This window comes from Fonsecaea nubica (genome assembly GCF_001646965.1).
Source record: "Fonsecaea nubica strain CBS 269.64 chromosome Unknown Scaff76, whole genome shotgun sequence".
Classification (NCBI taxonomy): domain Eukaryota; kingdom Fungi; phylum Ascomycota; class Eurotiomycetes; order Chaetothyriales; family Herpotrichiellaceae; genus Fonsecaea; species Fonsecaea nubica.
Window position 1 is genome coordinate 57,272 of NW_019173749.1, and position 27,504 is coordinate 84,775.

General features: G+C 53.4%; 10 protein-coding genes across 10 annotated transcripts; 5 read left to right on the forward strand and 5 right to left on the reverse strand.

Annotated features, from left to right (window-relative positions):
- Window positions 1-120: 120 nt before the first annotated feature.
- Window positions 121-3,204, forward strand: AYO20_08907 (hypothetical protein; the record flags this gene model as incomplete). Its single annotated transcript, XM_022647180.1, has 2 exons — window positions 121-615; window positions 685-3,204. 2 exons carry the CDS (start codon window positions 121-123, stop codon window positions 3,202-3,204), a joined length of 3,015 nt encoding a protein of 1,004 aa, XP_022496838.1.
- Window positions 3,205-3,709: 505 nt separating this feature from the next.
- On the reverse strand, window positions 3,710-5,717 carry AYO20_08908 (hypothetical protein; the record flags this gene model as incomplete). Its single annotated transcript, XM_022647181.1, has 3 exons — window positions 3,710-4,352; window positions 4,518-5,131; window positions 5,175-5,717. 3 exons carry the CDS (start codon window positions 5,715-5,717, stop codon window positions 3,710-3,712), a joined length of 1,800 nt encoding a protein of 599 aa, XP_022496839.1.
- Window positions 5,718-8,971: 3,254 nt separating this feature from the next.
- On the forward strand, window positions 8,972-11,062 carry AYO20_08909 (hypothetical protein; the record flags this gene model as incomplete). The annotated part of the gene is made up of 2 exons (XM_022647182.1): window positions 8,972-9,368; window positions 9,435-11,062. 2 exons carry the CDS (start codon window positions 8,972-8,974, stop codon window positions 11,060-11,062), a joined length of 2,025 nt encoding a protein of 674 aa, XP_022496840.1.
- A 255-nt stretch (window positions 11,063-11,317) lies between these two features.
- Window positions 11,318-12,835, reverse strand: AYO20_08910 (hypothetical protein; the record flags this gene model as incomplete). The annotated part of the gene is made up of 1 exon (XM_022647183.1): window positions 11,318-12,835. One exon carries the CDS (start codon window positions 12,833-12,835, stop codon window positions 11,318-11,320), a length of 1,518 nt encoding a protein of 505 aa, XP_022496841.1.
- Window positions 12,836-13,792: 957 nt separating this feature from the next.
- Window positions 13,793-15,752, forward strand: AYO20_08911 (hypothetical protein; the record flags this gene model as incomplete). Its single annotated transcript, XM_022647184.1, has 6 exons — window positions 13,793-14,272; window positions 14,326-14,435; window positions 14,511-14,791; window positions 14,867-15,176; window positions 15,273-15,330; window positions 15,441-15,752. The coding sequence occupies 6 exons, from the start codon at window positions 13,793-13,795 to the stop codon at window positions 15,750-15,752; spliced, it is 1,551 nt and encodes a 516-aa protein (XP_022496842.1).
- Window positions 15,753-15,992: 240 nt separating this feature from the next.
- AYO20_08912 (hypothetical protein) lies at window positions 15,993-16,829 on the reverse strand (the record flags this gene model as incomplete). Its single annotated transcript, XM_022647185.1, has 3 exons — window positions 15,993-16,296; window positions 16,389-16,632; window positions 16,700-16,829. The coding sequence occupies 3 exons, from the start codon at window positions 16,827-16,829 to the stop codon at window positions 15,993-15,995; spliced, it is 678 nt and encodes a 225-aa protein (XP_022496843.1).
- An 808-nt stretch (window positions 16,830-17,637) lies between these two features.
- On the reverse strand, window positions 17,638-18,522 carry AYO20_08913 (hypothetical protein; the record flags this gene model as incomplete). Its single annotated transcript, XM_022647186.1, has 2 exons — window positions 17,638-17,796; window positions 17,875-18,522. The coding sequence occupies 2 exons, from the start codon at window positions 18,520-18,522 to the stop codon at window positions 17,638-17,640; spliced, it is 807 nt and encodes a 268-aa protein (XP_022496844.1).
- A 2,186-nt stretch (window positions 18,523-20,708) lies between these two features.
- On the forward strand, window positions 20,709-21,215 carry AYO20_08914 (hypothetical protein; the record flags this gene model as incomplete). The annotated part of the gene is made up of 1 exon (XM_022647187.1): window positions 20,709-21,215. One exon carries the CDS (start codon window positions 20,709-20,711, stop codon window positions 21,213-21,215), a length of 507 nt encoding a protein of 168 aa, XP_022496845.1.
- Window positions 21,216-21,849: 634 nt separating this feature from the next.
- AYO20_08915 (hypothetical protein) lies at window positions 21,850-23,505 on the reverse strand (the record flags this gene model as incomplete). The annotated part of the gene is made up of 1 exon (XM_022647188.1): window positions 21,850-23,505. One exon carries the CDS (start codon window positions 23,503-23,505, stop codon window positions 21,850-21,852), a length of 1,656 nt encoding a protein of 551 aa, XP_022496846.1.
- A 1,776-nt stretch (window positions 23,506-25,281) lies between these two features.
- On the forward strand, window positions 25,282-27,404 carry AYO20_08916 (hypothetical protein; the record flags this gene model as incomplete). The annotated part of the gene is made up of 2 exons (XM_022647189.1): window positions 25,282-26,938; window positions 27,073-27,404. The coding sequence occupies 2 exons, from the start codon at window positions 25,282-25,284 to the stop codon at window positions 27,402-27,404; spliced, it is 1,989 nt and encodes a 662-aa protein (XP_022496847.1).
- Window positions 27,405-27,504: the final 100 nt, after the last annotated feature.

Below are 27,504 nucleotides of genomic sequence, written 5' to 3' on the forward strand. Positions count from 1 at the left end.
GCGGCAGCTCTGCCGAGGTCTGGACCCCAACTCGATGTTCCAGGGCTTCTCTTCACCTTTGCTCCCTACGCTCCCCAACGACACACTAATTTCTCGCTCCTATGCAGTCTTACCGCAGATATGAAGGAGAAGCCAGGAGGAAAGCCCACAGAACGATCTGCAGCATGTAAATCCTGCGGCAAGACATTCGCGCGCTCCGATACGCTACTTCGACACGAGAAAAGTCATCACTCTACAGAAGATCGCGGACCCATTCATCGAGTGACGACTGGGACGTTCCGAGCATGTCATGCCTGTGCAGCAGCTAGATCCAGGTGCTCCGGTGGCTCGCCCTGTGGCAGATGCAATCTGCGCCAGCTCGAATGCGTCTATCCAAATAAACGCCGGAAGACGTCATTGTCGACCGACTCCTTGAAAGACAACGACGAAGAGGCCACGAAGCAGCGAATACTCGGAAACTTCAATGAGTTAGTACTCGCTGCTGATGGCCTGGACCCTCTCTCGTCAAATACACGTACGGATGGAGAATCATTGTCTACCCCAAAGGCTACTCCGGCTCCATCCCACACAGCGCAAGCTACAATACCGTCAAACTACGCAATAGGACACCAGGCGGTAAGTCGAGACGGACAACCAAGCTCAACCCTTGGTACAATGAAGCCAGGCACATCTCAACTGTTACAGCACGACCAACCTAGCAATGATTACCTCGGCCCCCAGTTTAGTGGTGGATTCGTCGAGCCTACCGCGACCTTCGAGTATAACTCGTTTGATGAACCGCTAAACTGGATCCCTCCGAGCATTTATCCGTCCCCGTACGATGCAGAACTCGAACAAGATTTCTCTTTCATTCTCCCTGCACTATCCAACAGCCTAGCTGCTGACTACGCGGTGGACTTCGCCATCAATCCACCCGAATACATCTATTCGGCCGGCGAAGACGTTGCATATGGATCATCCGAGACTCAAGGGTTTCGAGCCCCATTCGAGGTTGCCGAACAGAGTCCCGTGTCTTCAACAAGTGACGGCATACGCATACCTAAATCTGTGCACGGCAGCTCTGTCAGTTTAGACCTGAAGCGGAAGAAAAGAAAAAGTCTTCCCTTGCCCGATACCTTTACCCAACCCAGAAAACAGAGCACGGGCTATGCGTTTCCTGATGTTGAATCCTGGGACTTCATGTTGACACGCAGCTCGGCGGAATACTGTCCTGAGGCAACTTACGACTTGATTTTGAGCAACTTCCGAAATCTGTGTGCGCAGACGACGATGCCAACCCCATTCCAAAGCACTGTCTTTCCACCCTCGAGTGTAGTCAACATTTGCATTGATCTTTATTTCGAAAACTTCCACAAGAATTTTCCCCTCCTACACCAGGCTTCATTTGGGCCTCAGTCTGACTGGATAGTGGTCCTTGCTGCCGCGGCAATCGGCAGTTCCTTCACAAAATCCTCATATGGTCCGGACATTCGAGAAGCTTTCCAGGAGTTCCTCCGCCGCGCTGTTGACAGGTACACAGACGGTGTACCAGACTCTCCGCTGGAACTCCCACTAGCACAGGCCCGCATCTTGAACCTTGTCGGCTTGGTTCAGTCGGAGCGTGAGCAGCTCAGGGCACTGGCGCCACGATATCATGCAGATCTCTCACGGTGGTGTTTAGAATCAGGGGTGTTGCAGGTTTCTTCAGGAGGTGATCTACTAGAGGCCGAGACGGACAGTGAAGGTGTCGAGGATCGCTTGCGATTGTGGAAGAAATGGATCAGGGTCGAATCCTTACGGCGTACCGGCTATATGTCTTGGTTACTTGATTGTTGCCTGGGCTACATGGCGAACGCACGTCCGCTCTGTAACATGGACGATGCAAGAACTCCTCTGCCCTGTTCTGAATCTATTTGGGATGCCTCAACTCCAGAAACCTGGGCAGACAGAACCCGAGAACTGGCGGAAACCCCCTCTCTCTGCGGTGCCCTTGAGACGCTCTACAGTAAGAAACAAGTCGATCCAGAGTATAGCGAATTATCACAGACGTTGCTGATTCACGCCCTTTATCAACGAACGTGGGAAGTGGGCACGCACATCAAACAGCCGCTGAGCGAATGGGTTCCAACAGGCAAAGCTCGAGGCTTCTTAAACACACCATCAAAGGACAACTTCTGGCTCCCGCTCTACCCTCTCTACGCGAACTGGCGCAACAGCGCTTGCGATTGCCTCGATGTGCTTCATTGGCAGGCTTCGAGCATTGTTGCAAAGGCCTCAGGGCTCGAACACGGGGTCATCCTTCACCTACACCTCGCCCGTATTGTCCTCCTGACACCCTTTCAGGAGATACAAGACTTGTTGTTCTCCTTGATCGGCAAAGTGGGCAATTCCCCCAAAGCGTCATTCTACGTTCATGACGGCAGCTACCAACCACGCAACAGCGCCAAACTGCCGCAGATCCGTAAGATAACGTGGCGATGGCTGCGAGAAGATCAGCACAAGGCTCGTCTGGCCATGGTGCATGCCGGCTCGGTGTTTTGGTATGTTCGTCGATACTCCGCCATGAGCTTCTTCGAGCCGATCGCCGTCTATCTGGCAAGCCTGGTTCTGTGGACATATGGCTCCTATAAATCGACTGCTTTTGAGCGCGACGCTGCTGCGGCCAGCCAGAAGCCCGAAGGTGGTCCGAGCGGACCCGACGCCGGGGCCCCCATCCAGCCGTCTCGCATGGAGAGAAAAGAACATCCCGTCACCTTCATCAGCAAGGCCCACGGACGGCCAGGCAAATCTGCTGCTGCTGCTGCTGCTGCTGGCCCCTCGAACCCGCAGCTTTCTCTGTCTCCCGAATCATCTGCCGACCGCCGCTCCTCGGACAACAATGCCGTGCTCGCCGTGGTGGGCGGCACGACACCACCTACCTCGAGGTCCCCTCTGGGCGCGAGCTCCGACTCGGATTCCGACCAAGGCACCTGCTCCTCGGACGACGAACGACCCGAGTTCATCCACCTGGACCGCCCCTGCGACGACGAGATGGTCCAACACTTTGTGCGCAACGGACACACCATGTCCGGCCACATGACCAACGTGGGAGACATCTGCAAGACGCCACAGAAGGTCCTGTTGGAAGGGGCCAAACTGTTGCGGACCCGACTGGCCTGTTGGGGCGTCAGTCGAGAATACTACGACATCTTGATGAAATTGGCCGAGCTGAGGAAAGCGACTTGATGAAAGTTTTTTGGGGAGTTGCCTCGGTCGATGGGCACGACCGACATGTTCATCGTATATTTTATAAATATATTTTATACAACTACCCCGAACAGGATCCCCTGGCATTTTCGTCCAGCAAAGGGAGCGCTGCCTGGCGTGGTGACGCAGCCAACTACCTCGTCCCAAATTATGATGACCTATTGATATTATAGCAGGTAAGCGCCTTCGTACCGAGCCTACCTACATATCTGGGTCCGGTGTGGATAATGAATGGCACGAATGCCCTCGTCGAAATAGTGGTATCTTGACCATGACAACCGTCACAATAATTACTCGCTTGCTCACCTGAAGTTTAACTATCCACCCTGCTGATCTCCTCTCTGCAGTGGTCCTCTGGTAGTCTAGTCTCCTTTCATTTGGCAGCCAGCCTTTTTGAAAGACGCCACACCTTGGAAAAGACGCTTTGTCGCATGTCTGTCACCCCCCCCCCCCCCCCCCTCTCAGCCGCCGCCTGTCTGTCTGTTCACTTTTTCGCCGCAGCAAAGGCATTAAAGGGATTGGTACGCGCAACTTTATCCCAAGTTCCGCCCGCGGCATGGGCAAGTTCGTTGGTGGTGTTCTTGGAGAAGAGGTTGGCGTAAATGTCCTTGGGGTAGTTGATTCCAGTGATGGGTTGCTCGACCTTGTACACCAGCTTATCGTACTTCTGCCAGACCTTGTCACTACCACTGGCCCCCCAGTAGCTTGACGCGACGCCCAAGGCGAAGCCCGTGGCGAACGCAGCTCCGACACCGTCAAACAGCGACACGTCCTTGTGGCCGTAGAAATCGCGCTCAACCCAATTGGAAGCCACTTTGGTTGCTGCACTGCCGACGGCCCCGACGAGCGCCGAACCCCCGTAATAGAGTGCCCTGGCGAGGATACGCTGCGCCGTGGTGTTGGAGAAGAGTCTTTGCGCGAAACGCTGTGACGCCCCGAGAAATCTCGCCATAACGCTCGCCCCCGAGAGGTATTTTCCCAAGCCTCCGGTCACGAAGCCGATGCCGAAATTGATTCCCACGGTTGATCCCCGGCCGCGCCAGAAAGTTCCGGGATCCTTTTCGTCTTGATGCTCCCACGCGTGAAATGCTCCGGCTATACCGGCGCTGAGGAAGGCTCCAGAGAAACTAAAATTATGAAGTTGTCATGTCAGTACTAGTTTGGGTGAATCAAGTCCAGACACACTGGATAGCTTCAACAGAAAGTGAACCAAGACAATGGGCGTCGGAACGACAACATAGGGTGTAATTCTCACGGGACGACACACGTTGGGAATGGGGTCAGGTACGTACGCTGCAACAACAATTCCAAATGTTCCCCCAGTCACGAACATCAATCCGATGCCAATGCCTATCATCAAAATCGCAGCCGTCAAACCCAGGGCAGATGACCAGCTCCAGTGCCCCGTGGGGTCGACATGGTTGATGGGATCGTTGTTTTCGAAAGCATACCGGTTGAGACCGTCCTGCCGTTTCAGCGAGGCCTCGTCCAAGATGTCGTCCGGAGTGGCGAAACGACCAACCAGTGGATCGTACCACCTCGCGCCAAAGTCGAGAAGACCAGTCATCGTGTCCAAGGCCATGGTTTCATATGTCGTCGAGTTTTCCTCCCCACTCCTTGGAGTCATAATGCCAAAGGCATCGAATTGGAACTTTTGCTTCAGAGTGCCGTCAGAGCCAAACGTGTGAGTGACATTGCCTTTGGTATCCGTGTGCAGAACATTCAAGTAATTCTGCTCGTCCGATGCGGGCCCGGTGCTTTTTTTGGCAGCTATGTCTGTCGTGACGGTTGCCATCAGACGATCGGGGCCAAAGACGCGCCGGGAAATCCGACGAGAACCATCCGCGCCGACCGTCACCCGATAGTCTGGACTCAGGCTCAATTCCAACGAGCCGTCGGGGAGTTTCTTGATCAGTGTGTTGCCGTGTGGGTCATAAGAAACCTCATACCTTCTTCCCTGATTTGGTGTCAACCATAGATGTTAATTTGCCGAAGCCGTCGTAGCCAAATGTCATGGCGGCGCCGTTGGGCTGGCGCTTGTACATCCGCCCGGCCTTCTCAAACTGTACTTCTACATCATTGACGCCGCCACGAGTCCCTACGAGTTTCCCGGTCGTGTACGACGAAGAAATGTCTTTCTTAACAGTTGGATTGCCGGATAGGTCGTAATCATAGGTCTGGATTGGATTCGATCCCGATTGCGAAGATTTCAATCGTCGCGCGACATACGTGTAGTCGACGGTCTCTCCAGTATTAAATTCATGCACTCGCGATAGCTGATCCAGACTATTGTAAATATAGTGCTCCTGGATAATGGAAGACGTTGCGCTCATCATCGTGCGTGACGCAGGAAAGCCTGCCTTGTCAAAGGTTGCTTCGATTGAGAACTGGCCCTGCAAACCACCGCCTGCTTGGATCCTCGACTTTTCTGGCTTCTCAAAAGCGCTATACTGGTCAAAATTGGCTTCCACGGACCACGATGGGGTTGACATTCTCGAAGAAGACAGCAGGACACCGTTGTGCGCTTGCGAAATCAAGGTACTGTCTGGCAAAGTCTTGGATATCACTTGATCTTGCCAGCCATACTGGGTTTTTTCCGTGTATGAGTCGTTCGAGGGTATAGTTATCGTAGTGCTTGCCACCCAGCCGCGTGCATCGTAGGAACACTGAACGCGGTACTCGAAATTTTTGTCTGTTTCCTGCACGCGAGACGTAATACTTTTTAAGAGGTTCGATGCTGCTAAATAGTCCTAAGTCGTCGTCTTTCCATTGTGGCCCTTGATCTTGAGCATGCAGCCTTTGGCATCTCGTTAATAAACTATCATGATTCTATCCACAGGCTCTTGTCTGCTCATAACTAAGCTACGTACCATCCTACTCACCGGAAGATTTTCACCTCACCAAACCCCATTTCCGTTTTCAGGTCTGAGCAAAATACGCCAAGAAGGTGAGTGCTGAGTAAGCTCCCTGAGATGAGGCGGTGGGTGGGCAGTACTGGGTGGCGGTCACCCAGCGGTGTTGTGCCTGAGCAAGGCCCGAGGGCCCACAATTGGCCCTATTACAGACAAGGAGTTCCCAGTTTTGGGCTTGTGCCGCATTTTACATTTCATCCAAGGCTGCTGCCTGGAGTTCAGCCTTGTAGATTACCAGTCGCAACTACATATATTTGTTTTTGAGATAAACAGGAAATTTTCTCCCAATACTAATAGTCATATGCCACCCACGTCCATCTGCGATCAATTCCCGACACCAAATTTGCATGACAAGCATACTTCCACTTGAATTCTGCCTCTTACGCCAATACCACCATCACGTAGTAAGGATTAGGATCAGCACTAATGGAGGATAACGAATTTGAATATGCGCCATTGAAATCGGCTTCCCAAGAAATCAGAATACTGTCTATAACAAGGTCTAGTTCGGCCGAACTAGAGTGTCATCTTGAGCATGCTTCTTTGGATGAAGACTCGACTTACGAAGCTCTTTCTTACACCTGGGGAGACAGCTCTGATATCTCATCGATCAAGCTCGACGGTCACGATTTCAGAGTGAGAACAAATCTTGCAATCGCTCTTGAATATTTATGCGAAGGAGAAAGAACCATCAAAATCTGGGTTGACGCGGTCTGCATAAATCAGCGAGACGAGGCGGAGAGAAGCATGCAAGTGCGCCAAATGAAGAAAATTTACGAGAAGGCGCAAAAGGTTGTTATTTGGCTAGGACTAGAATCCGACGATAGCAGCTACGCGATCAACGTTATGAAAAGCATCGACCGATATTGGGCGACGCGAACCTCCCAGCTGGCGACTAAACGTGGTATACCGGTACCAGATATCAGTGAAAGAGCTCTCCAAGCAATAATCCGGCTTCTCTGTCGCCCTTGGTGGCGGCGTGTATGGATCATCCAAGAAGCAACTTGTGCTAGTGACACCTATTTAAGGTGCGGTAAAGATCTTACAGAGTTTTGGAGAGTCACGGCAACCGCGAATTTTATAACGCAACACACAATCCAACATATCTTTAAACAAGATTTCAAGCCCCTGGACATGACACACTTCCACAGAGTCATAGCTCTGGATCAGCTCCGGCGCACTCGGAGACGTTCAGGATATGGCTCGAGTTTTCTTTCGCTCCTCGATAACGCGCGAACGTGTGAAGCGTCAGACCCGAGAGATAAGATTTTTGCATTATCAAGCTTGGCGGTCGATGCTCACAAAGAGGCTGGGGACCCGGACTACACTATACCAATTGACAAAGCATACATAAAATTCACGTATGCCCTGATCACATCGGGGCGGAATTTAGATGTACTTGGTCACTGTCAGGCAGCTGCACGAACACCACAATCTTGGTCTACCTTCGACTTCCTTCCTTCATCGTTTTATCCCAAGTGCACTCTACCCTCCTGGACCGCTGACTGGACATTGATGCTGGAAGCCACACCGTTTATGAAGAATGAAATACCCGATGAGGCTCTCTCCAACAAGGTATATAAAGCAAGTGACAATTATGCTCCATCGATCAAGCTTGCTGATGGCCTGCGAACCTTGTTTGTACGAGGCTTGGTATTCGATACAGTCTCAAAGCTCGGAGAAGCTTTTGACCTTCCATTCAACCCATCAATATTAGGCAAGTGGCATTCCTGGTCCGAAAAAGAGCTTGGGAAAGTATATCACCGAAACGAGACCACGCATAAAGCTTTCCTCCGCACACTTGTTGCAGATATACGTGTGGTAAAGGGACGATGTCTGCGTGGTTTTGCTGCACGTTGGCCTGTTCAAAATAAGCAAGACAGCGAGGAATCTTTCATTTCCAGCAGCCTTATTAATCATGCGGTCAGTTCGAGAGGGTTCTTTCTCTCGGGACAAGGCTATATGGGATTGGCTCGTTTCGATGTGATCAAAGGAGATAAAATCTGTATACTTCATGGTGGACAAATTCCCTTCATTTTACGACAAGACGGGAGATATCACTTGTTCAAGGGAGAATGTTATGTCCATGGGTTGATGGACGGAGAGGGCATGAGATACCCATGGGTTTGGCAGGACTTTGCCCTGCATTGATCATATGTAATTGCTGTCGTACCAGGGCGCTGCAAAAGTATCAATAAGGGAGAGCCTGGTCGAGACATCTAACACTGCACAGTGAACAGAGTTGTCACGGGCTTGAGTATACATGCGGATATGGAGCTTTGGAGAACATCAACATGAGAGTATCGAGCAAGAGAGAAACGGCATTCAGTTGAGCGTTATTGTTGCCTATCAACAGGAAATATACAAGTAACAGTGCGTCAACCTAGCCGGACTAACGGAGGCGGATCCGGTGTGCTCCTGAAGGCTAGCTACGGTTGTCTCTATTCCCCTCCTCATTAATCGTCGTCGCTGTCTTGGACATCTCGAAAACGTAATGGTGGAGTTTTTCTCGGCTCGAGTCGTTCGGCGCGTGCCGTACAATGCTTCGAGGCGCTTGGGCGAGCTTGTCCGGGCGATACGGTGATGGTCGCAGTTACTCGGAGTTCAGTTCGGTTCATCGTGGTCATTCGGGTGCGGGTGCAGCCAGCGCCAAGGAATACGTGTCTGCTGCGGGGTTTGCGCTTTCCTCGAATGCAAGCGAGTGTTGAGCGATCAAAAGTTGTCGGGCTTTTACTCCCCGATAATCACGAAGATGCTGTCTTTGAGCCTTCGCAGTCTTGCTTTTGATTACCACCAAGTTTATGACGCCGCCTTAAAACAGTCTACGCTGTGCGATGTCGGGGAGTCTCTCGCTGTGCAAGAAATGCCACGGCACGCTAAGTTTACTGAAATTGTCTGCAGTGACCACTCCTCATCATGCTTCGGCTGGTGATCTGTTGGCCGCAGCGGATCGCGGGTGCCCAGTATGCAAGACAGTGGTGCAGCGACTTCTTGATCTGTTCGGTAGCAAAGACCTTCCTACCGAGATCCCCACGAAAGATGCGGATAATCAACCGACTCGGGGCTACACCTATTCGATCCTGAGTGCAAGCTACGTTGACGATGGCGGAGAATATTTCAATGGACGTCAATGGCTCTATGAGTTCGAAATACGCTCTCCCGCCGTTCTTTTGGTGCGACCTGACGACCGACGATGTGTGGTGTTGGAACTTAGCTTTGGGAGAGTGAATGGTAAGCCTAACATGGCCGTTTCGTTGGCACATATCTACGAGGTACAGGCTGACCTCTCTCTTCCAGCCTTCTCTTCGTTGCCCCCCTCCATTCGCCACCATAACACGGGGTCAGAAGCATGTGTGGCTCGCATGGTACAATGGCTCCAGGACTGTCTGCAACACCACCCGAAGTGCCAGGCGCGCGAATCGGCCGCCCCCTGGTACCCTACACGGCTCGTTGACGTGGGTCGCGAGAATGACCGTGTGGTCAAGCTCGTCATAAGTAAATCTGCGCAACTGAAAGGCCCATACGTCACCCTTAGCCACAAATGGGGTCATGGGCCCCGATTTGCACTGACAGCGTCTCTTCTTCAAGACTTTCAGACTGGGATTGCACTTGATCGACTCCCCAAGACGTTTAGGGAGGCTGTGGTGCTCACTCGGTGCCTCGGCATGAGGTACTTGTGGATTGACTCCCTTTGCATCATTCAGGCTTCGGAAGACGATTGGAACTTCGAGTCGTTGCAAATGGAGAAGGTTTACAGCAATTGTCGCCTGAATATTGCTGCCACGGCTTCTCTTGATACGGGCGGCGGCCTATTCCGGACGAGACAAGCCGACAAATGCTGGCCATGTTTTGGATTTTTCAGCACTGGCCTCGTTTCGAGAAAACGCTGGCTCCTCAGAGAGAACGATGTCCTTGAGAAAGAAATCGAGCAAGCGCCCCTCAACTATCGCGCATGGGTTCTCCAGGAACGATTACTAGCTCCTCGGGTTCTGCACTTCGGCAAGTCTCAGCTCTTCTGGCAGTGCGACACGCTAGATGCCTGTGAGTCGTTTCCCAAAGGCCTTCCCGTTGCGTGGGGAAGTAGCAATCCGATTGGCAAGAGTCTTGATCCAGCCAGATTTGCAGAAAGAGAGAGGGATGCCGCACTGAATGGGGTGGTCAATAGGAGGCTTGAAGAAAGAGACATTTATCATGTTTGGAACGCAATTGTCCAGCAGTATACGAAATGCGGAATAACTGAGCCAAAAGATAAACTGGTCGCCATCGCCGGGATTGCGAAGCGGATCGCATCGACTACTGGCGATGAATACCTCGCCGGTTTATGGCGGTCGAGAATTACAGAATCCCTACTGTGGCGGGCGGATGGCTCTGTGTCATGCCGCCTGCAACAGTATCGAGCCCCGTCTTGGTCTTGGGCATCTATCGAAGGGAACATATCGCACGTGTTGGACGAGTTCATTGAAAGCGCTGAAAAGGTAGATCTCTTGAAAGAAAGGGTGAAGGAAGCTCGCGTCAATCCAAAAGTCGATGGAGATGTCTTTGGCCAAGTGGATTCGGGCTATATTGCCTTCTCAGACGTAACGCTGCTGGAACCTGTGGAACTTCGAGCAACCGCAAAGTCTGTGGCCATCCATGGTATGTCTGAGGATTATCTACGGTGCGACTTGCACACGGACTTGCCATGCGAACCCGTGGTGAAGAATCTGAGCCTCTTACCAGCCTTTATAGCTTGGGGCGGGTCTTTAATTTGTCTCATCCTCAAACCCAGCACACAGGCAGGTGCCAATGTGTACGGACGGTTTGGAGTCGTCGTCTTTGGAGGAATGGGCAATGCGGCGTATGTCGAAGAACATGGTTACCTGCGCCGTCACCTGAACCCTGATGCCCCGCCTAGGGCGGTTATTACAAGTATTACTCTAGTTTAGGAAACGGCTCGTAACACACGGTACAAGGAGAGGGGGTAGGTTCTGTGAGATCAAACCCACAGAGCGCTACGAGGGACATGAAACACACCATGAGATTGAAAGGTGGAAATGCGAGGAAAGTTCTGATACTTTGTTAGTGGCCACGGGCCGCCGTCGAGCTGATCCACAGGTACTAAAAGAATCGAGGATAGAAAGGACTCGGGAGTAATGATATACTACATATACATTTCTCAATAGGTGATGTTTTTCTTCCCACTACGAGGTCTGCCATCGGAGCATCGTGATGGAACTCCTTGGGAAGACAAACGTCGAGGACTTCTTCGGGTCCCATTCCGACTTGTGCAGCCCGACCTCCTCCTTGCCGGCCATGTTTGTGACCTTGAGATGTGGGCCCGTGACGGTATAGACCTCGCCGCGGGAAGCGTCGACTCCTCCGAGCGTCGTCTCTAGGTCCTGCTCGGCGTGGATGTTGACCACGCAGAGATTGACCCAGCCGGTCTCGTCGAGGGTGGCGCTGACGTCGAGCCACGGCGTCGGCTTGAGGGCCCGCACCCACGCGGGCTTCGTGGGCCCCGTGTAGGCGGCGCAGTCGACGTGCACGGCGATCTGGTGGCCCTTCATGAAGCGGCAGAACAGCTCGTAGGCCCACCAGGTGGTCTGCCGGACGAGGCCTGTCGGCGTGGTCATCAGCGGACTGATGACGTTGACGCTCTGGGCGATGCACGCCATGCTCACGTCGGCCGACTTGCGCACCAGCACGTTCAGCCACACGGCCACGGCCAGCGCGTCCGACAGCGTGTACGACTCCTCGGCGCCGCGACTCCCCACGGCCCGCGTCGGCAGCCACACGTTCCACTCGTCGAAGCAGACGGTCGGCCGCTTCTGGGCCGGCGGGATCTGGTTCTCCACCACGGCCAGGTCGATCAGCGCCGCGGCGACCTCGATGCTGCGCTCCGCGGCCAGCGGCGCCGTCACGTTCTCGTAGTGCTCCTCGCTCGCCGTGTACAGGTGGATGCTGTGCATGTCGATCAGGGGCACGCGCTCCTCGCCCAGGTCGCTCAGGCCGGCCGGCTGCAGACAGTGTTTCAGCACGTGGTGGTCCCAGTTCGTGGCGCCCTCTTTGCCGCACAGGACCAGCTGGATGGTCGGGTCGAGCAGTTTCAGCGCCTTGGCCCACTGCAGCGCTCGCTCCGCGTACGCTTCGGCCGTCATCTGGTTGACCTGCCAGGGTCCCCACATCTCGTTGCCCAGCGCCCAGTACTTGACCCTGTAGGGGTCCTCGTGGCCGTTCTTCCGTCGCAGGTTCGCGTAGTACGTGTCCTTGGTGCCGTTGCAGTACTCGACCCACGCCATGGCCTCGTCGAGCGTGCCCGTGCCAAAGTTCAGGCAGAGATAGGGCTCGGCGTCGACGGCCCTGCACCACGCCATGAACTCGTCGGTGCCGAACTGGTTCGTCTCGACATTGTCCCACGCCAGTTCCGGTCTTGACGGGCGCTGGTCTCTCGGCCCAATCCCGTCCTGCCAGTGGTATGTGGCGCAGAAGTTGCCTCCTGGGTACCGAAACACCGGGACTTCGAGGGGTTTCAGAGCGTCAATCACGTCTCTGCGAAATCCGTCGCGGTCAATCAGGTCCTTTTTGGGGTTTGATGGATCGTAGATTCCCCCGTAGATGCAGCGTCCCATGTGCTCCGTGAAGCCAGAGTAGATGTTCCGGTTGATCTTGGAGACCTTGCGGGTAGGGAAGACGGTAATCGACGGCATTGTCATGGTCATTGTCGTTTTGGTCCCGGGCCTGTACTGGTGCAGAGCTGTTGAGTCTTGACTCCCAGAGTTTACACCCCAAACCTCCAATACCAACTGCCCGAGTTATCTGTTCTTCCAATACCACGGGATCCCGATCGTTGATGGGCAAGAATGAGGTCAGGCAGGTAATCATGTGACGTTTAATCTAGAAAGGAGAAGTCAGTGACGAGCGCCATTGTTGGTTGTCTGAGAAAAGGCCTCAGCGGACGGCAAAAATCCGCCGGGGTTGAACTGCTCATGATATCTTCCCAGTGGATGATGCTTGAATTTCCACGCGAGCTGATCGATATTATCCGCCACACGGACCGTGACAGGGACCTGAGAGTGTCAGGAAAACACCCGCGGAGCCAATTGAAGGGCATGGGAAATGAGTGAAAGAGGCCAAAGTCACCTTCCTGGACCATCCCTGACCCTCCCACCGGGGAACTTCCCTTTTAGGACACTCGCCTCATTGTTTCCCACCGGAGCTTCATTCCTTTCATTCCTTTTCCCCACAAACCACACAACAGTTTTCCCCTGATGTTCTGGTGGTCCGGCACAAAGCTTTGACGAACCCCCTTCGGCATTCGCTGTAACAAAGGACGTTGTCATGCATCTCCGCAATCCCATCTTCTGCTGGTCTCGCTAGACCCGAACAATTGCGGGTTGGTGGCGGGGATTCGCACCGTCTCGACTGGGAAAAACTGCGGGATCAAGCGAAGCATCACGCGGTGAGCTTGACAGTGCAATAAGAATGGGCGATGAGACTCCTGCGAAGGGATCCACATTCATATATTGTCTGTGGTCTCCGTTGATCTATTTGATTTCTCTCTGCCATCTTTGAGGTGAGACCTTTACGCAGGTCTGCCAGACACCTATCTTTCCTCGACTCTATCCACCTGGAATCCTTTCTGGCTGCCTCCGTTATCCTTCGACAAGTCGCCCGTCATGGCTCTACCTCCCAAATGGTATCAGTTCCTCGTCGGCGTCTTCGCCTCGCTTGGCTCATACTTGTACGGCTACGACCTGGGTGTCATTGCAGAAGTCGTGGCCAGCAGCACCTTCAAGGCCAAATTCGCGGCAGATGACACCCAGACAGGTCTGGTCGTCTCCATGTTCACCACGGGGGCCTTCTTCGGGGCGGCCCTGGCTGGACCCAGTGGCGACTATCTCGGTCGTCGATGGACCATTGTCCTGGGATCAATCATCTTTTGTCTGGGTGGTGGCTTGCAGACTGGCGCACAGAACATCAGCTACCTCTGGTCAGGCCGGTTCCTAGCCGGACTAGGCGTCGGATTTCTCGTCATGATTGTTCCTCTATACCAAGCTGAGCTAGCTCATCCCAGCATTCGAGGGCGCATCACGGCCCTGCAGCAGTTCATGCTTGGTGTGGGTGCGCTGGTGGCTTCGTGGATTTCGTGGGCGACAGTATGTCATCCCCCCTTCTCTTCTATTGACGCAATTAACACGAGATCCGACAGTTTGTCCATATTCCAAACAGCAGCGCCCAATGGCGAGTTCCGCTCGGTCTCCAAGTTATCCCTGCCGTCTTTCTGGGCCTTTTGATCTTCTTGTTCCCAGAGTCTCCCAGGTATGGATAGCTAGCTTTACTCCCCGACCGGGGCTATCATTTTCCTCCTCCTGCTAACCCTATCTCCAACACCAGATGGCTCATGGACCACGACCGACCGGACCAAGCTCTGAAGGTCTTGGCCCAGCTTCACTCCCACGGCGACGAAAGGGATCCCTGGGTGATTGCCGAGTACGAACAAGTGCAGACTTCGATTGCGCACGAGCACCAGTACGAGGCGAAGTCGTATCTCGAACTGTTCCGGTCTCGATCGGCCTTCCGCCGGCTCTTCCTCTGCTGTGCACTGCAAGCCAGCATCCAGATGACGGGCGTCTCGGCGATCCAGTACTTTTCGGTCGAAATCTACGGCCAGATCGGTATGGTCTCCCCTCCTCTCATTTTCTGTCTCTGTGTGCGCGTGTGTGTTTGTTAGACTGACAAATTCGTTCCAGGCATCTCCGGCAACGACACGCTCAAGTACCAGGGCATCAACAGCATCATCGCCCTGGTGGCGCAGTTCCTGTGCATCCTGTGCATCGACCACACGGGCCGTCGCTGGCCCCTGATCTACGGTAACCTCGGCAACATGGTCACCTTCATCGTCGCCACCATCCTACTGGCAAAGTTCCCTCCTGGGGTATCGACCAACAAGGGCGCTCAGTGGGGGTTCATCATCATGACCTGGCTGTACAACTTTTCCTTTAGCGCGACGTGCGGGCCGTTGTCGTGGATCATTCCGGCCGAGGTGTTTGATACGAGGACGTGAGTGCTCTCGCTATTCTCCATGTGAAATCCAGCAAATACTGCTGCCTCGTCTACTGATTGGTTATCGATACTAACGTGTGCCTGCTATTCCAGTCGAAGCAAAGGCGTGAGCATCGCCACCATGACCAGCTTTGCCTTTAACACGATGATTGTAGGTTCACGTTCTCCTCTCCTCCATCCTCCTATATCCCTTTCTCCCGCTCTCCCTGCAGGCCCAACATTAAAGATACTAACGTGGTGGTGGTGGTTGTGGTACTACAGGGCCAAGTCACCCCCATCGCCATGACCAACATCGGCTACCGGTTCTACTACCTCTTCATCGTGTGCAACCTGACCAACGCCATCTTCTTCTGGCTGCTGCTCCCCGAAACCGCCCGCCGCCCGCTCGAGGAGATGAATTACCTGTTTGAGCACGCGCCGTGGATCGTCGTCGGCACCACCAGGGACAGCTACGCCAGCCACGATCTGGAGAATCGCCTGCACGAGATCGCGGCCGAGGCTGAGGTCAAGAGGGCGGGTGGTGTCGGGGTTGAGGTGTTGCATGAAGAGAAGGTTTCACGGCCGCAATCATAATGATGATGCGGCTGACGATGGCGACGGTAACGGGTGGCGCCGATGATGTGTGTCGATGCATGTCGATGTGTGTGCCTCGGATGGGTGAATCGATGAAATGACAGATTTGGTTTTGATGTGATGTGACTGCGAGAATGAGAAGGGTGAACTTCAACATGCGCACGGTGCATATACAGTATTACATACACACACCAATACAAAGTACATCTACATACACGGTATGCTTGTTTGTTTGTTTGTTTACTTCTTCCACCCCGGAATGACCTGGCCATAACCCTCGTCGAGCGGCTGGACGGCCCTCTTCCACGCTTCCCGGCCACTGACGGTGTCCCACCACCTCTTCAGGTTCGGTCTTCCCTCGAAAAGCTCCAGGCACCGACTCGCGGTGAACATGCACGGCATGTACAGGATGTCCACCAGACTGTACTCGGTGCCTCCCATGTATGGTGTCCTCGAGAGGGCCTTGTCAAGCACGTCTAGACAGTTCAAAAGTTTCGGCTTGTGTCTCGCGATGACGGCTTCGTCGGTGGGGTTGCCTAGTGCCCTGGATCAAACCGTGGGTGTTAGGACGTTGATGACGTGGATCGGGAGTGAGGAAGTCTGACGGGGAGGAAAGGAGATCGAGGTCAAGCATACGGTCGAATGATGGTCTCGCTGATCACCGGCGCGGCGTGGACGTCAAACTCGACCGCTTCGAGGATCAGCCTCATCTCCCAGACGCCACGTGTTCCAACGTCGGTGCCCTCGGGGGGCATCAAACTCGGGCCAACCGCCGCATACTTCTCGCACAGATAGCGAGCGATGGCGCGGGACTCGAAGATCACAACGTCGCCGTCCTCCAGCAGTGGCACTCTCCCGAAGAGAGACTTTTCGCGGAAGGCTTCGGTCTGTCGATGGCTCTCGTCAGTAAACCACACACGACTGTCGAGGTGGAGGGAACAATGAACTGGCCTTGTGTTTGCCCCCGATGAGGTCGGCTGGGATCTTTTCCACTTCTTCGATGCCTTTCTCAGCCAACACGAGCTCCACCCGCACGCAGTTCCACGACAGTGGTGATGTCCAGAGCTTGACAGTCATGGCTTGCGGATTGATTGGTCTCTTATTCCTCGCGCTTTGGTTTTGGGGTTGAGGGTGTTGATGAGATTTGGAGCACTCATACACAGATGACTGGATGGCTCTTTAAGTACATCCCTCGGCCTTGCCTGTGCCATGACGTTTCCCTCTCTTATGGTCAGAGGCCTTTGGCTTTCATCTCTGGCTTGAATGTTCTCTCTATCAATTACACCGTATACGAATTGCCGAGTTGCCGTCGTGCTCCTCGGCGTAACATTTGCCCCGACCACGCTCGTAGACCTTAACGTTATCAGGCTCGAGTGTAACTAGATGTCACCTTGATTCTGATACTAAAGACATTGCAGCATAACGTTTATGGATTGATCCGCTGTTTTAGAGTCATCTGTATGTTCGAAGGTCTATTTCTGGTGTCGAAAATGGCAGGAATGCCTGCTTTGTTAGTATTAGTCCCGAGACAACTTAACGCCACGTGTGTCGTGCCTCTTGTTATGCCTTCCAGCAATTACTACATGTCTCTCCAAATGATTCACAGAGGGTGCTTGCTCTGGGGGGTATACCATGTGTAGAAAGAGCCGCACTTCCTTGAGTGAGGAGAAACGACCGTCTCATTCTGCGGCTGTCATTCCGCACGATTCGTACAACTGCGAGTCATACAAATATCCAGCATTCGTACACAGTATAGCCATTCAGGTACGTTGGCCACACTATACGCGTCTCATAAGCTTGCCGAGCCCCCAAGGGCCATCACGATGCAGTCAGAACAAGCCTCTGGTACTCCTAAACCCTGCCTGCCTGCCATGGTGCGAGAGGCTCAACCGGTGATCTGATCGAAAACTGTTGAGCCTATGTCACCGACAATTTCAGTCTTCAGCCCTTTCTGTTTGGCATCCAAGTACCAGGTGACGCCAGTTGCAAGTACCTTGATGGTCACCTCAGCGACCGAGACTTCCCAGGAAGAGGCCTGGTAGATCTAGCGTCAGATATCGAGGGCTTCTGACGACCACTTCCATGATCGAGGGTAAGCGGCGTGGGCTGGGAGTCGACTCACCTGAAGCTTGCACAGGCTCTCAAAGTCCAGTGTCTTGCTCCCTAGTTGTTGTTGGATTGCTTTGGCCTTGTCGGTACAACTCCACCCCCAAAGGTCCTTTTCAGTCTTCTCGACCCTGTACGCCACCGACACAACCAGCCACGCAATGATATGCACCAGAGCGTACAGTAGGCTGAAATATGCTGCCTTTTGCTTGGCTTTGCACCAGATGACACAAAGCACAACCAAGGCTGATATAGAAGTGATGATGGAAGCGACAGCTAGCATGATAGTCGGCCAGAGGATGGTGCCCATTGCCCACGGTCCCCAAGGTCGACCCGTGACGAAGAGGTTTTTGGTTGCGTAGAATTTGTAGAGAGTGTAGATCATGATCGACTCCATGACAATCGAGAGGAGTGCAGAAATGACATTGGTGGTTACAGACGCGATCCTGGTCCACTTTCGAAACCTGTGGTATTGTCTCTGGAGAAACTCGCGCCTGGGATTGACCTCAGCTTTGCTCTTCTGCATGGATGCGTGTCGCTCATGGCTCCGCAGGTTATCAGTTATAATCTCAGTCCAGCTGAAGTGGAAATCTGATTTCTTATAGTTGTCTTCTGCGCCATCGCGAGGGGCTTTGGGTACTGTCTGCAAGGTTGGTGATGACATGATTCTTCGAGCAGGCTCAGGAAGGCTGATGATGAGAAGACACGGTGAGAATGCTATCCAGCGCCTGGAAAGATGAACTTATATCAAGCTGGCGGATAGGGAACAAATCGACAACCAGGGGCAAGCAAGAGGCGCAGCAACGAAGATCGCATCCATGATGACGATATAGGTTGACGTTTGTCGAGTTTCGAAGAATTTGAAATGTGCGGATGAGCATTATTCAACGAAATCCCTTGACGCAAAGTGTCGGGCTGAGCCGAACAAGGCAGGGACAGGCATATGTGATACATACCTGTTCCAATTAGCGAGGGCCTAGATCCACGTACCCACTCTCCTTCTGGGTGGAACTGGAGAACAAACTGCTGGAGGGAGTCAATTCTGGGCCAACTGCATGGCGCTGGATGCTGGACAATGACCGGGTAGAGATATTATCAAGCTTCCTGGTGCAGCCCAACAAAGCGTATTTCCTGACTGATATGATATGCGATACAACCTGGAGACTACAGGGGTCAAGCATGCAAGGATACTTGTAGTCCCGAAACCGCTACGGATACCGTATACGTCAGTATGGATATCCATTGCCTACAATGGCGGAAAGTCTTTGAATATAAGCTGTGAAGTCCCTCTGCTTGGAACTCCGAATGCTGATCTTTGGTGTACCGTGGAATGAGAGTTTGAAGCTTACCCCAGATGAGTACCTCAGTCCACTGTCTGATTTAGGCCTGGGAATAGGCAAACTGACGTAGCGGTGCGTGGCCAAAGGTTGGATCTGAAGTAAGGTGAATTCTGTCAGGCTTTCGACGGGTGATCAAACAATATGTGTGAGACAGCAGAGAATCGTCTTGCATTTGGCCACCACAGACTTTACCATATTCTGTCAGCGATATTGGTACTGAGACTACAATCCACTGTATCGATTTCAATGGCAAAGACAAGTAGTTGGCTGATCGTCTCATTTGAAAGGAATATGCCAAAGCGACATGACCTATCGCCGTTGGTCGAGATTAACCTGCCGCTTGTCGGAAGTCAGACTGGTCGCGGGCTGTTGAGCAGTGTCGGAGGAGCCACCAGTAGATCTTGGCAGAGTATTGTGGTAAGATAATCTGGATGACCCTTTCACTGCCCCCGACTCCAGCGCAAAGGCATGTATACCCGTTACCACCAGATTCAAGGTACACTCGGCCGGTTGTTGGCACAATCATAACCATATGGAGGTGTAGGTACGATGCTCTCCCAGCATTCCCGAACCCTCACTGCAGCTGTAGAGCATTGTCGTCATGGCGGATATGAGACTTGAGCCGGACAGTGGCTGAGCCTTTTATGGGCAGCTGCTTGAGAGACCTGGGTGCTCGGTGGTTTATAACTGCGTGTTCTTCATTGAGCTGGATGACGCTTTACGGTTTTAGCCTTCCTCGGTTCGAAGACAGGGGTTTACGTTTCAAACTGTGACCGGGGGTAGGTAAGAGATGGAGAGTTTGCAGGCGAGAAGGATGACACGAGTGTTTCCACAACAACGGCGCAGAGCCAGAGGTGCAAGAGGCACGAGATGGAAAGACATCGAATGCGCAGGCAATGTACTCCGCCGTATTTACTGCTCGTACAATTACATGGTCCACCGTACCTGACCCCTAGCACCGATCCGAAATCCCGCACTAAACCACATTAGGTTCCCGAGGCTTTTTGCTAGAAACTCGTCAAACTCTTCTGCGACATTTCAACCGCGACAACCACCCTTCTGACACGCCTCATCACTGGCCGGTCGTCTCACGCAAATGAGGCCATCTCCCCCCGGTCCTCTGCCACGATACTGAATGCAGGACCAGCCTTGTCCTCCTTTAGGCTTTTTGAGGGATTTTGGGCACTGCTGGGAGATTGGTTTGGAACCGGGGCTTGGTCTGCAAGTCATTATTAGACGATCGAAGGAGGAGGGGTCAGGGTGGCAGGGGCAGGTAAGATCAGTTTGACGATCTAGTACCATAGATGACCGCGGTATGAGACATGTGGTTGGCACTGATATATAAGTACATACGATGTGTGCGAGGACATGGAAAACTTCATCGTGTTCAGAACTCTCTACAAACCAAACCAAACCAACCAAGTGTCCCAGTTGACAATTCACTCTTTTTTTTGCTGTTTTTAAGAAACCTCGGCGATAATTGACTCGCACCGCTCATTTTACAGTCACCATGCAGATGCTCCTGCGGATTCTCTCGTGTACATTCCTCCTTTTTATCATTCATACGACAGCGTCTCCTTTGTGGTGGGATGACCGCCCGGAGCCACCGTCCAGCACGACCGGCGACTTCAGCTACCCGATCCGCCCTCGCGACCCGGCCAACACGTCCGTCAACCCCGAGGCCGTGACGGGGACGACATGCATAGACCCGACCGTGAACCTCAACACACACGATACCAACGTCGCCATCCTGTCCATCTGCGGCGGCATCGCAGGCTCGATACAATTTTGTGGGGGCGACCCGTCGACAACTGTGGGGGCCTCGGGAACTTCAAAGTTTACATTGACAGCCGTAAACGCTGCCGAGGGCGCCACCATCAACGTCAGCAAGGGGAGATGGGAAGGCTGCGTAAGAGCGGCGCGGGCGGTGTGTCCGACGGGGACGTTCAGCAGCACGTGTGTGGGCGGGACGAGTGACGGGGATGGGTTTACCTTTGTGTTGAGTAAGAACAATTGAGGATCATATTCCGGGCAGTTTATGGCAATTCTACAAAGAGACGACGTACAATGACGAATCAAACTTTTTTTTTTCACAACAATCATGTTCCTGTTTCAAGTTCAAATGCGATGTTGGCGAGAGTTGCTGGAGGAGCAATACGGCCAATGGCTTGATATTCGTGATAAGATGTGACATTAATAGACACAGCACAACAAATCGAGGCGGAACGCTACTCGCTACTCGGTTAGATCGTTACACTCCCTTGGGGGGTCTCGAGAAACAGTCACCCTGAGGTTCATCCCAGGGGTTCTGTAAGATCAGAAGCAGAACATATCTAATAGCCCTGACTAGGCCATGAGGTTCTAATATCTTGTTATCTGAGGGACAATATAAGGAAAGATAATTGAAGAAGTGGTCGTAATTCATCAAGATCCGAAATACCCAATAAAACTCCTCCGCCTGCTCAACCTCTGCGTCTCAATCATTCTACCAACTGTACCACGTAGAATTGTTGAATTTTTGGGCAGTGTACTGTGAGCCCATTGGCAAGTATAGTGCGTGCCTGCTTCCAGAAAGAAAAGAAGATGGTCTTCTTCAAAGCCAACAAGGAAGGAAATAGAACTATATACAATCAAAATACCCTGAACATGCCTCAGCGGCTTTGAGTTTGAGCCATAGCAAAGGTGTCGAAAACGGGGCATGACGGTGCCTCAACGTCCTGTTCTGCTTGAATCAGGTTGTCCATCCACGAGTCGTTGTTGAAAGGCATTTGGTACTCTAGCTGAGGAACAGGTTCCGCGACGCGTGGTATCATGCCAGGAACTGTGCTGTCGACGTAAACGTTTGGCTTGGTCAAGACCTCGCGCGCGAATTTGGCCACTTGTCCTTTGGCAATGGTGGCCCGCGGCCAGACCTCACCGAATGACCCAAGCGCCGAAATGCCGAGCTGCAGCCGTTCTTTGATTGCCACAAGCTGATCCGGTGTGTCCACTATTGCGTATGCCGGCAGGTGTACTGTTGCAGCAGTGGTCAAGCCGCACATCAGCACCGGCGAGCACATCTTGACATCTGTCTGGATCGATGCCAGATTGGTAATGGCATTTGCGGCTCGTAATGCTTTGGCAGTATGTGAGGTGTAAGCCAGTGCGGGAAGACCAGCAGCCTCCGCCTTTGTACATGTCGTGCGATAGTGGTTGCGAATGAAGGTCAAGGTTGATCGCGGACGGTGCAGACAGATGGCAGCCCAATGGATAACTAGATGGGCGATCAAAAGACACTCGTCGACGGTACCGTCGTTTCGGACCACTTCTCGCTTGTCCATAGGAAGGGATAGTAAGAGGTTCGAAATGGCGGCGTCGATGCCTTCAACTTGAGGATCTGTCACCGCAAATGTGTCTGGGCTCAAGGCGAGCACAGAGCCGAGGAGATACGCTCCTTCGATGCAGTAGGCAAAGGACGAGTATTCGAAGGTGTCTTCTGAAAAGGTCCTGTTCCGGAGGTCTGCAATTGTACGGGTTATAGGCGGCGATCGAAGCTCGTTGTAGTCTTCATCGTGGCCGGGTAAAGCCACATCTGTGTAGGTCGAGTACAGTCGGAATGGGGATGATTGACCCCCAATGACCACGACCAAGCCTTCAATCAGCAGGAGTGTCCACCACGTCCTGCGCCATGATTCTTGCATTGTTGAGTCGTTGGGCGACTGCTGCAAAGCATAGCTCTGCCGATTGAGCCCAATCCGCAGTGTGATCTCGATGGCTTTGTCCAGGGCCATGGATCCCTCGCCCTGCCCGAATCGAGCGAAGCAGGTCATGGCGTAGAGAAGGAGGCCCTGCACCTTGAAGCCATCGTCAGGGACTTCGGGGGCAAAGATGGCCTTTGCCGCATTCTCAAGAGCGGCATGGTTGGCTTGAGGGATGTAATGGCTTGCCAACCAGCGCATGCATGCCTTGAGCGGACCCGGCAGGATGGCAGGATTCTGGACGTAGAGCTTGCGAGGCACGATGAAGGGGTGCGAAGGATAGAAATGCTTGTAGAACAGGTCGATCAGGTCGGTGCTCTCTATCAAGGCGCGGTCGGCGGGAGCCGGCAGTATATCTCGTGTGATAGACATGGTCGACTCGCTGTTGCTGGGACTTGGCAGCTGTTCTTTGACGGGTGGTGCGGTCTGTAACTCGAGAGGAAGAGCTGGAAAAGCTGGATCCATGGTGGGTTGGAAGAGTTCGGCGTAGGTCATGGCCCTCAGCTTGGTAGTATCAGCCTCGTTAAAGACATAGGCCTCCTGAGACAGAAAAGGCTTAGATTCGTGCATGATGGTATCATTCTTCGGCCTCTGTTCAGTCTTGTCTTCAGGACTTGATTGGGCTTTGCGAAATTCTCGGTATCCTCTTCGGGAATTAATCCAGGTACAGTCCCCGTTTTTCTCGGAGCACCTGCTGCAAAGCGGCTTCTGGCCATCGCATTTGAGATGGCTCTTCCTGCATGGAATGCAGGCGAGAAGGCTTGGATGCTTCGATCGGCTTTTACTGGGGCCCGGATTGACATTAGTAGCTTCGTCGGTGGACATTTTCGGTTTCGCTTCAGATGGCAATGTAGATGAATGGCGGTCTAATATTCCCTAAGGAGAAAGGGGGGGGGTGGTCGACAGGTCACAGGAACCGTGGTGAGGATGTGGCTTCCGGCTCGGCGCGCGTTATTTGTGCCTTGGATTGAATGGCAATAGGTAATGGCTGCTTAGCTTGACAGCCCCAGATCAGCGTTGTTTCGCGTCCTTTGATGGTCCCCGGGGGGCAACTGGTCGCTGTGAGCCTTGGGAATTTGGGATAATGCCACGATGGGCTGACTCAGGGAACCAGCGGATGGTGGGAGGAGGAGGTTGTCGGGGACTTGGTGGAGACGGGGACGCCACCCCTCGTGTTGGAGACGGAAACTATGGCGACAATTTTTAGCCCTAGCGCCATAACCGTTGAGTATTAGCGCGGACCACGTGCGCACAAAGATAACAGGGAAATCAAACAGGCCAAATCTGTCTGACAGGGCCAATTTCCCGTCTTCACCCCACTTCAAATTCACCTCCAGCCCGGGAGTTCTACTTGCACCTGTCCTCTAATGGCCTCGACTGAGACCATGTTGTTGCAACAGAGCTCTCACGGACACTCTCCATCGCATTTCCGGCGGTTATACACCCCATCTGCTCTATTCTTGACCACTTGCATATGCAGCAAAGAACCCGCGGTGTCCTCCGTCACTCGTCCTCTCTTGTGTCAGACCGGTCCTACGCCGACAAGGGTCGTGAAACCCGACGTTCCCGAAAGCTGACCCCATCCGCCCAATGTGAAACGGATCTGACAAGAAAATGGCCTGATACCAAGAGATGGCAATCCCGCACACAAGCAAGGGGGCGTTCCGGGGGCTTTGAACTAAGGACTCGAAACGATTATGTACAATGACTCTGTTCAGATCCCCGAAGAGTTCGCCTGCCACGAGTTGTGGACCTGAACACTCTTATCCATTCAGGGATGTTGAATGCCAGTCCCCGATATGATGCTGTCTGTACAAATATCCTGTTTGGCTATGTGGGTGCGCTTTGCCTGAAAGATCTATGACCGGGTATCGGGCTTGGGGTCCTTGGTGACTTGGAAGTCGGGCAGGCCGACCGTCTCAGCCAGCCTCGCCGAGATTCACAATTCATTCCCGAGCATCTGGCTGCTTTACTTGGCTATGGATGGCCGAGCACAGTCTCCTATCTACATAGGGCTGTGCAAATTACGAGGTGAGGTAGGTCGCTGACCTCTCTGCGCAGGCTGTTGGGGATGAAGAAGATCGTTCCCCGAAGGCTGAAGACGATGAGCTGGCCTGACGTTGGAGAGCGTACGTTGATTAGCTCGTGGTGTATTGTATCCTTCGGCGTCTGTTCATTTGAAAGAAATTGATTGAGGTCTTATAAGATGCTGTTGAATTGCCTTCTGTCTTGGGAGTCCGTCATGCTATCTTGTCCCGTTTCCAAATCCTCTATTGCATCCCTCCCCTCGAGAATCGTCAGATATTGACCTCTCCGAAGCATACTGGACAAGAGGTCCAAGTCGCTATGCCATCGCCCCAAGACCTCACCCTCCCGTCAGACTCCCTGAAGGACCCTAGAGACATGACAACGGATCTGGAAAAGGGCCCTGAGTTGACACGCCACCTGACAAACAGCGCAGTCTCCACCTTCTCCTGGTCAGACGTCGGCGTCGTCGTCAAGGATAGGAAGACAAAGCAGCATTTGCACATTTTGACCTCCAGCCATGGTTCGGTCAAAGCAGGGAGTGTCCTCGCTCTCATGGGCCCCAGTGGAAGTGGCAAGACCACTCTTCTGAATGTGCTTGCTCATCGCACGTCTACGATGAAGGGCGAGATCCGGGGGAAGATCATGATCAACGGGCAGCCCACCAACGCAGCCGCCGTCCAACAGGTGTCTACCTATGTGGAACAAGAGGACGCCATGATTGGCATCTTGACACTGCGAGAGACCATCGACTTCGCCGCCAGACTCTCCATGAACGGGCAGCTATCCAAGAGAGACAGAGTTGCGCGGGTCAACGAGCTTATCGAATCATTCGGTCTCCAGCGTCAGGCAGACACCATTGTCGGCACACCCCTGCGCAAAGGTCTCAGTGGCGGCCAGAAGCGCAGACTGAGCGTCGCCAGCCAGCTCGTCACATCCCCTCGCGTGGTCTTTCTGGACGAACCCACCAGCGGCCTCGACTCGGCGGCCAGTTTCGAGTGCATGAAGTACATCAGGCAAGTGGCCAAGCAGCACAATTTGATTGTCATCGCGTCAATCCACCAGCCGTCGACCACTACCTTTCAGCTGTTTGACCAGCTGATGCTTCTGTCTGGAGGCCGCACATGCTATTTCGGCCCCGTGTCCAACATCCAACCCTACTTTGAGCGCATCAGCCGCCCGGTGCCGCTGCACATCAACCCGGCCGAGTTCCTCCTCGACCTGGTCAACAGCGACTTCAACCACGGCGCGGGCGCGGATGAGGGCAACCTCCGCTACATCCAAGACGCATGGACAAGCTCCGAGGAATGCAAAGCCCTGGAGGCCACCACGAGCGGCACGGACGCTCTGGAAAAAGCCGGTAAGCCAGTGTCCACAGCACGGACATCGTCCAAGAACGTCGCCGCCGTGTCCTGGGTCCTCTTGCAGCGGAACTTCATCAAGTCGTACCGCGACTTCATCGCCTACGGGACCCGCGTGGTTATGTATTTCGGGCTGGCCATCATGATGGGCACCGTCTGGCTGCGCCTGTCGTACTCGCAGAGCTCGATCCAGCCCTTCACCAACGCCATCTTCTTCGGCGGCGCCTTCATGTCCTTCATGGCCGTGGCGTACGTGCCCTCCATCATCGAAGACCTCCACACGTTCAACAAGGAACGCCAGAACGGCCTGTACGGCCCGCTACCCTTTGTTATTGCGAACACACTCATCGGCGTCCCCTGGCTGTTCCTCATCGCAATCATGTTCTCCGTGGTCACGTACTGGCTGGGCCACTTCAACCCGACCGCCGAGGGCTTCTGGATGTGGGTGTTGTGGCTGTTCCTGGACCTCCTCGCCGCCGAAGGCCTGGTGGTTCTGGTGTCGTCTCTCTTCCCCATCTTTGTCGTTGCACTGGCCATCACGGCGTTTGCGAATGGGCTGTGGATGTGTGTGGACGGGTTCATGGTGCCGATGGGCAAGCTGAATCCCTTTTGGAAGTGTGAGTCTCTACCCTCTTGTTCCTCATTTCACCGATGGGCCCAATATTCTGCGTGAACTCTTCCGTGCTTCCATGAACAGAGTGTGTATGTATGTACACGCGCTAACCTGCTCTTCTTAATCTCGATCTTCCAGACGTCTTCCACTACATCGACTACCAAGCCTACGTCTTCCAAGGCATGATGGCGAACCAATTCCGCTCTACCGTATGGGACTGTGCGAGGATAGTCCCTTCTCCGGACTCATCCTCAGGCTCAGTCTCAAACACAAGTACCGATTCGACCTTCCAGTGCATGTACCCCTCGGACCTGTCGTCGAGCGGCAAGATCCGCGGCACCGCCGTGCTCGAGGCGTACCGGTACTCGTGGTCGTCGGACGCCGTGGGGGAGTGGATCGGCATCATGTTCGCCATCATCCTGGCGTATCGCGTGCTGGGGTACCTGGTCCTGGTGGTCAAGAGGCACTAAACTCTATTGTCTCTTTGTTCTTCGGTGGTCCACTCACTACTGAATACCGAGTATAATGCTTCTTCTTTTTCTTGTATAGTCACAGAAGACGATTGGAATG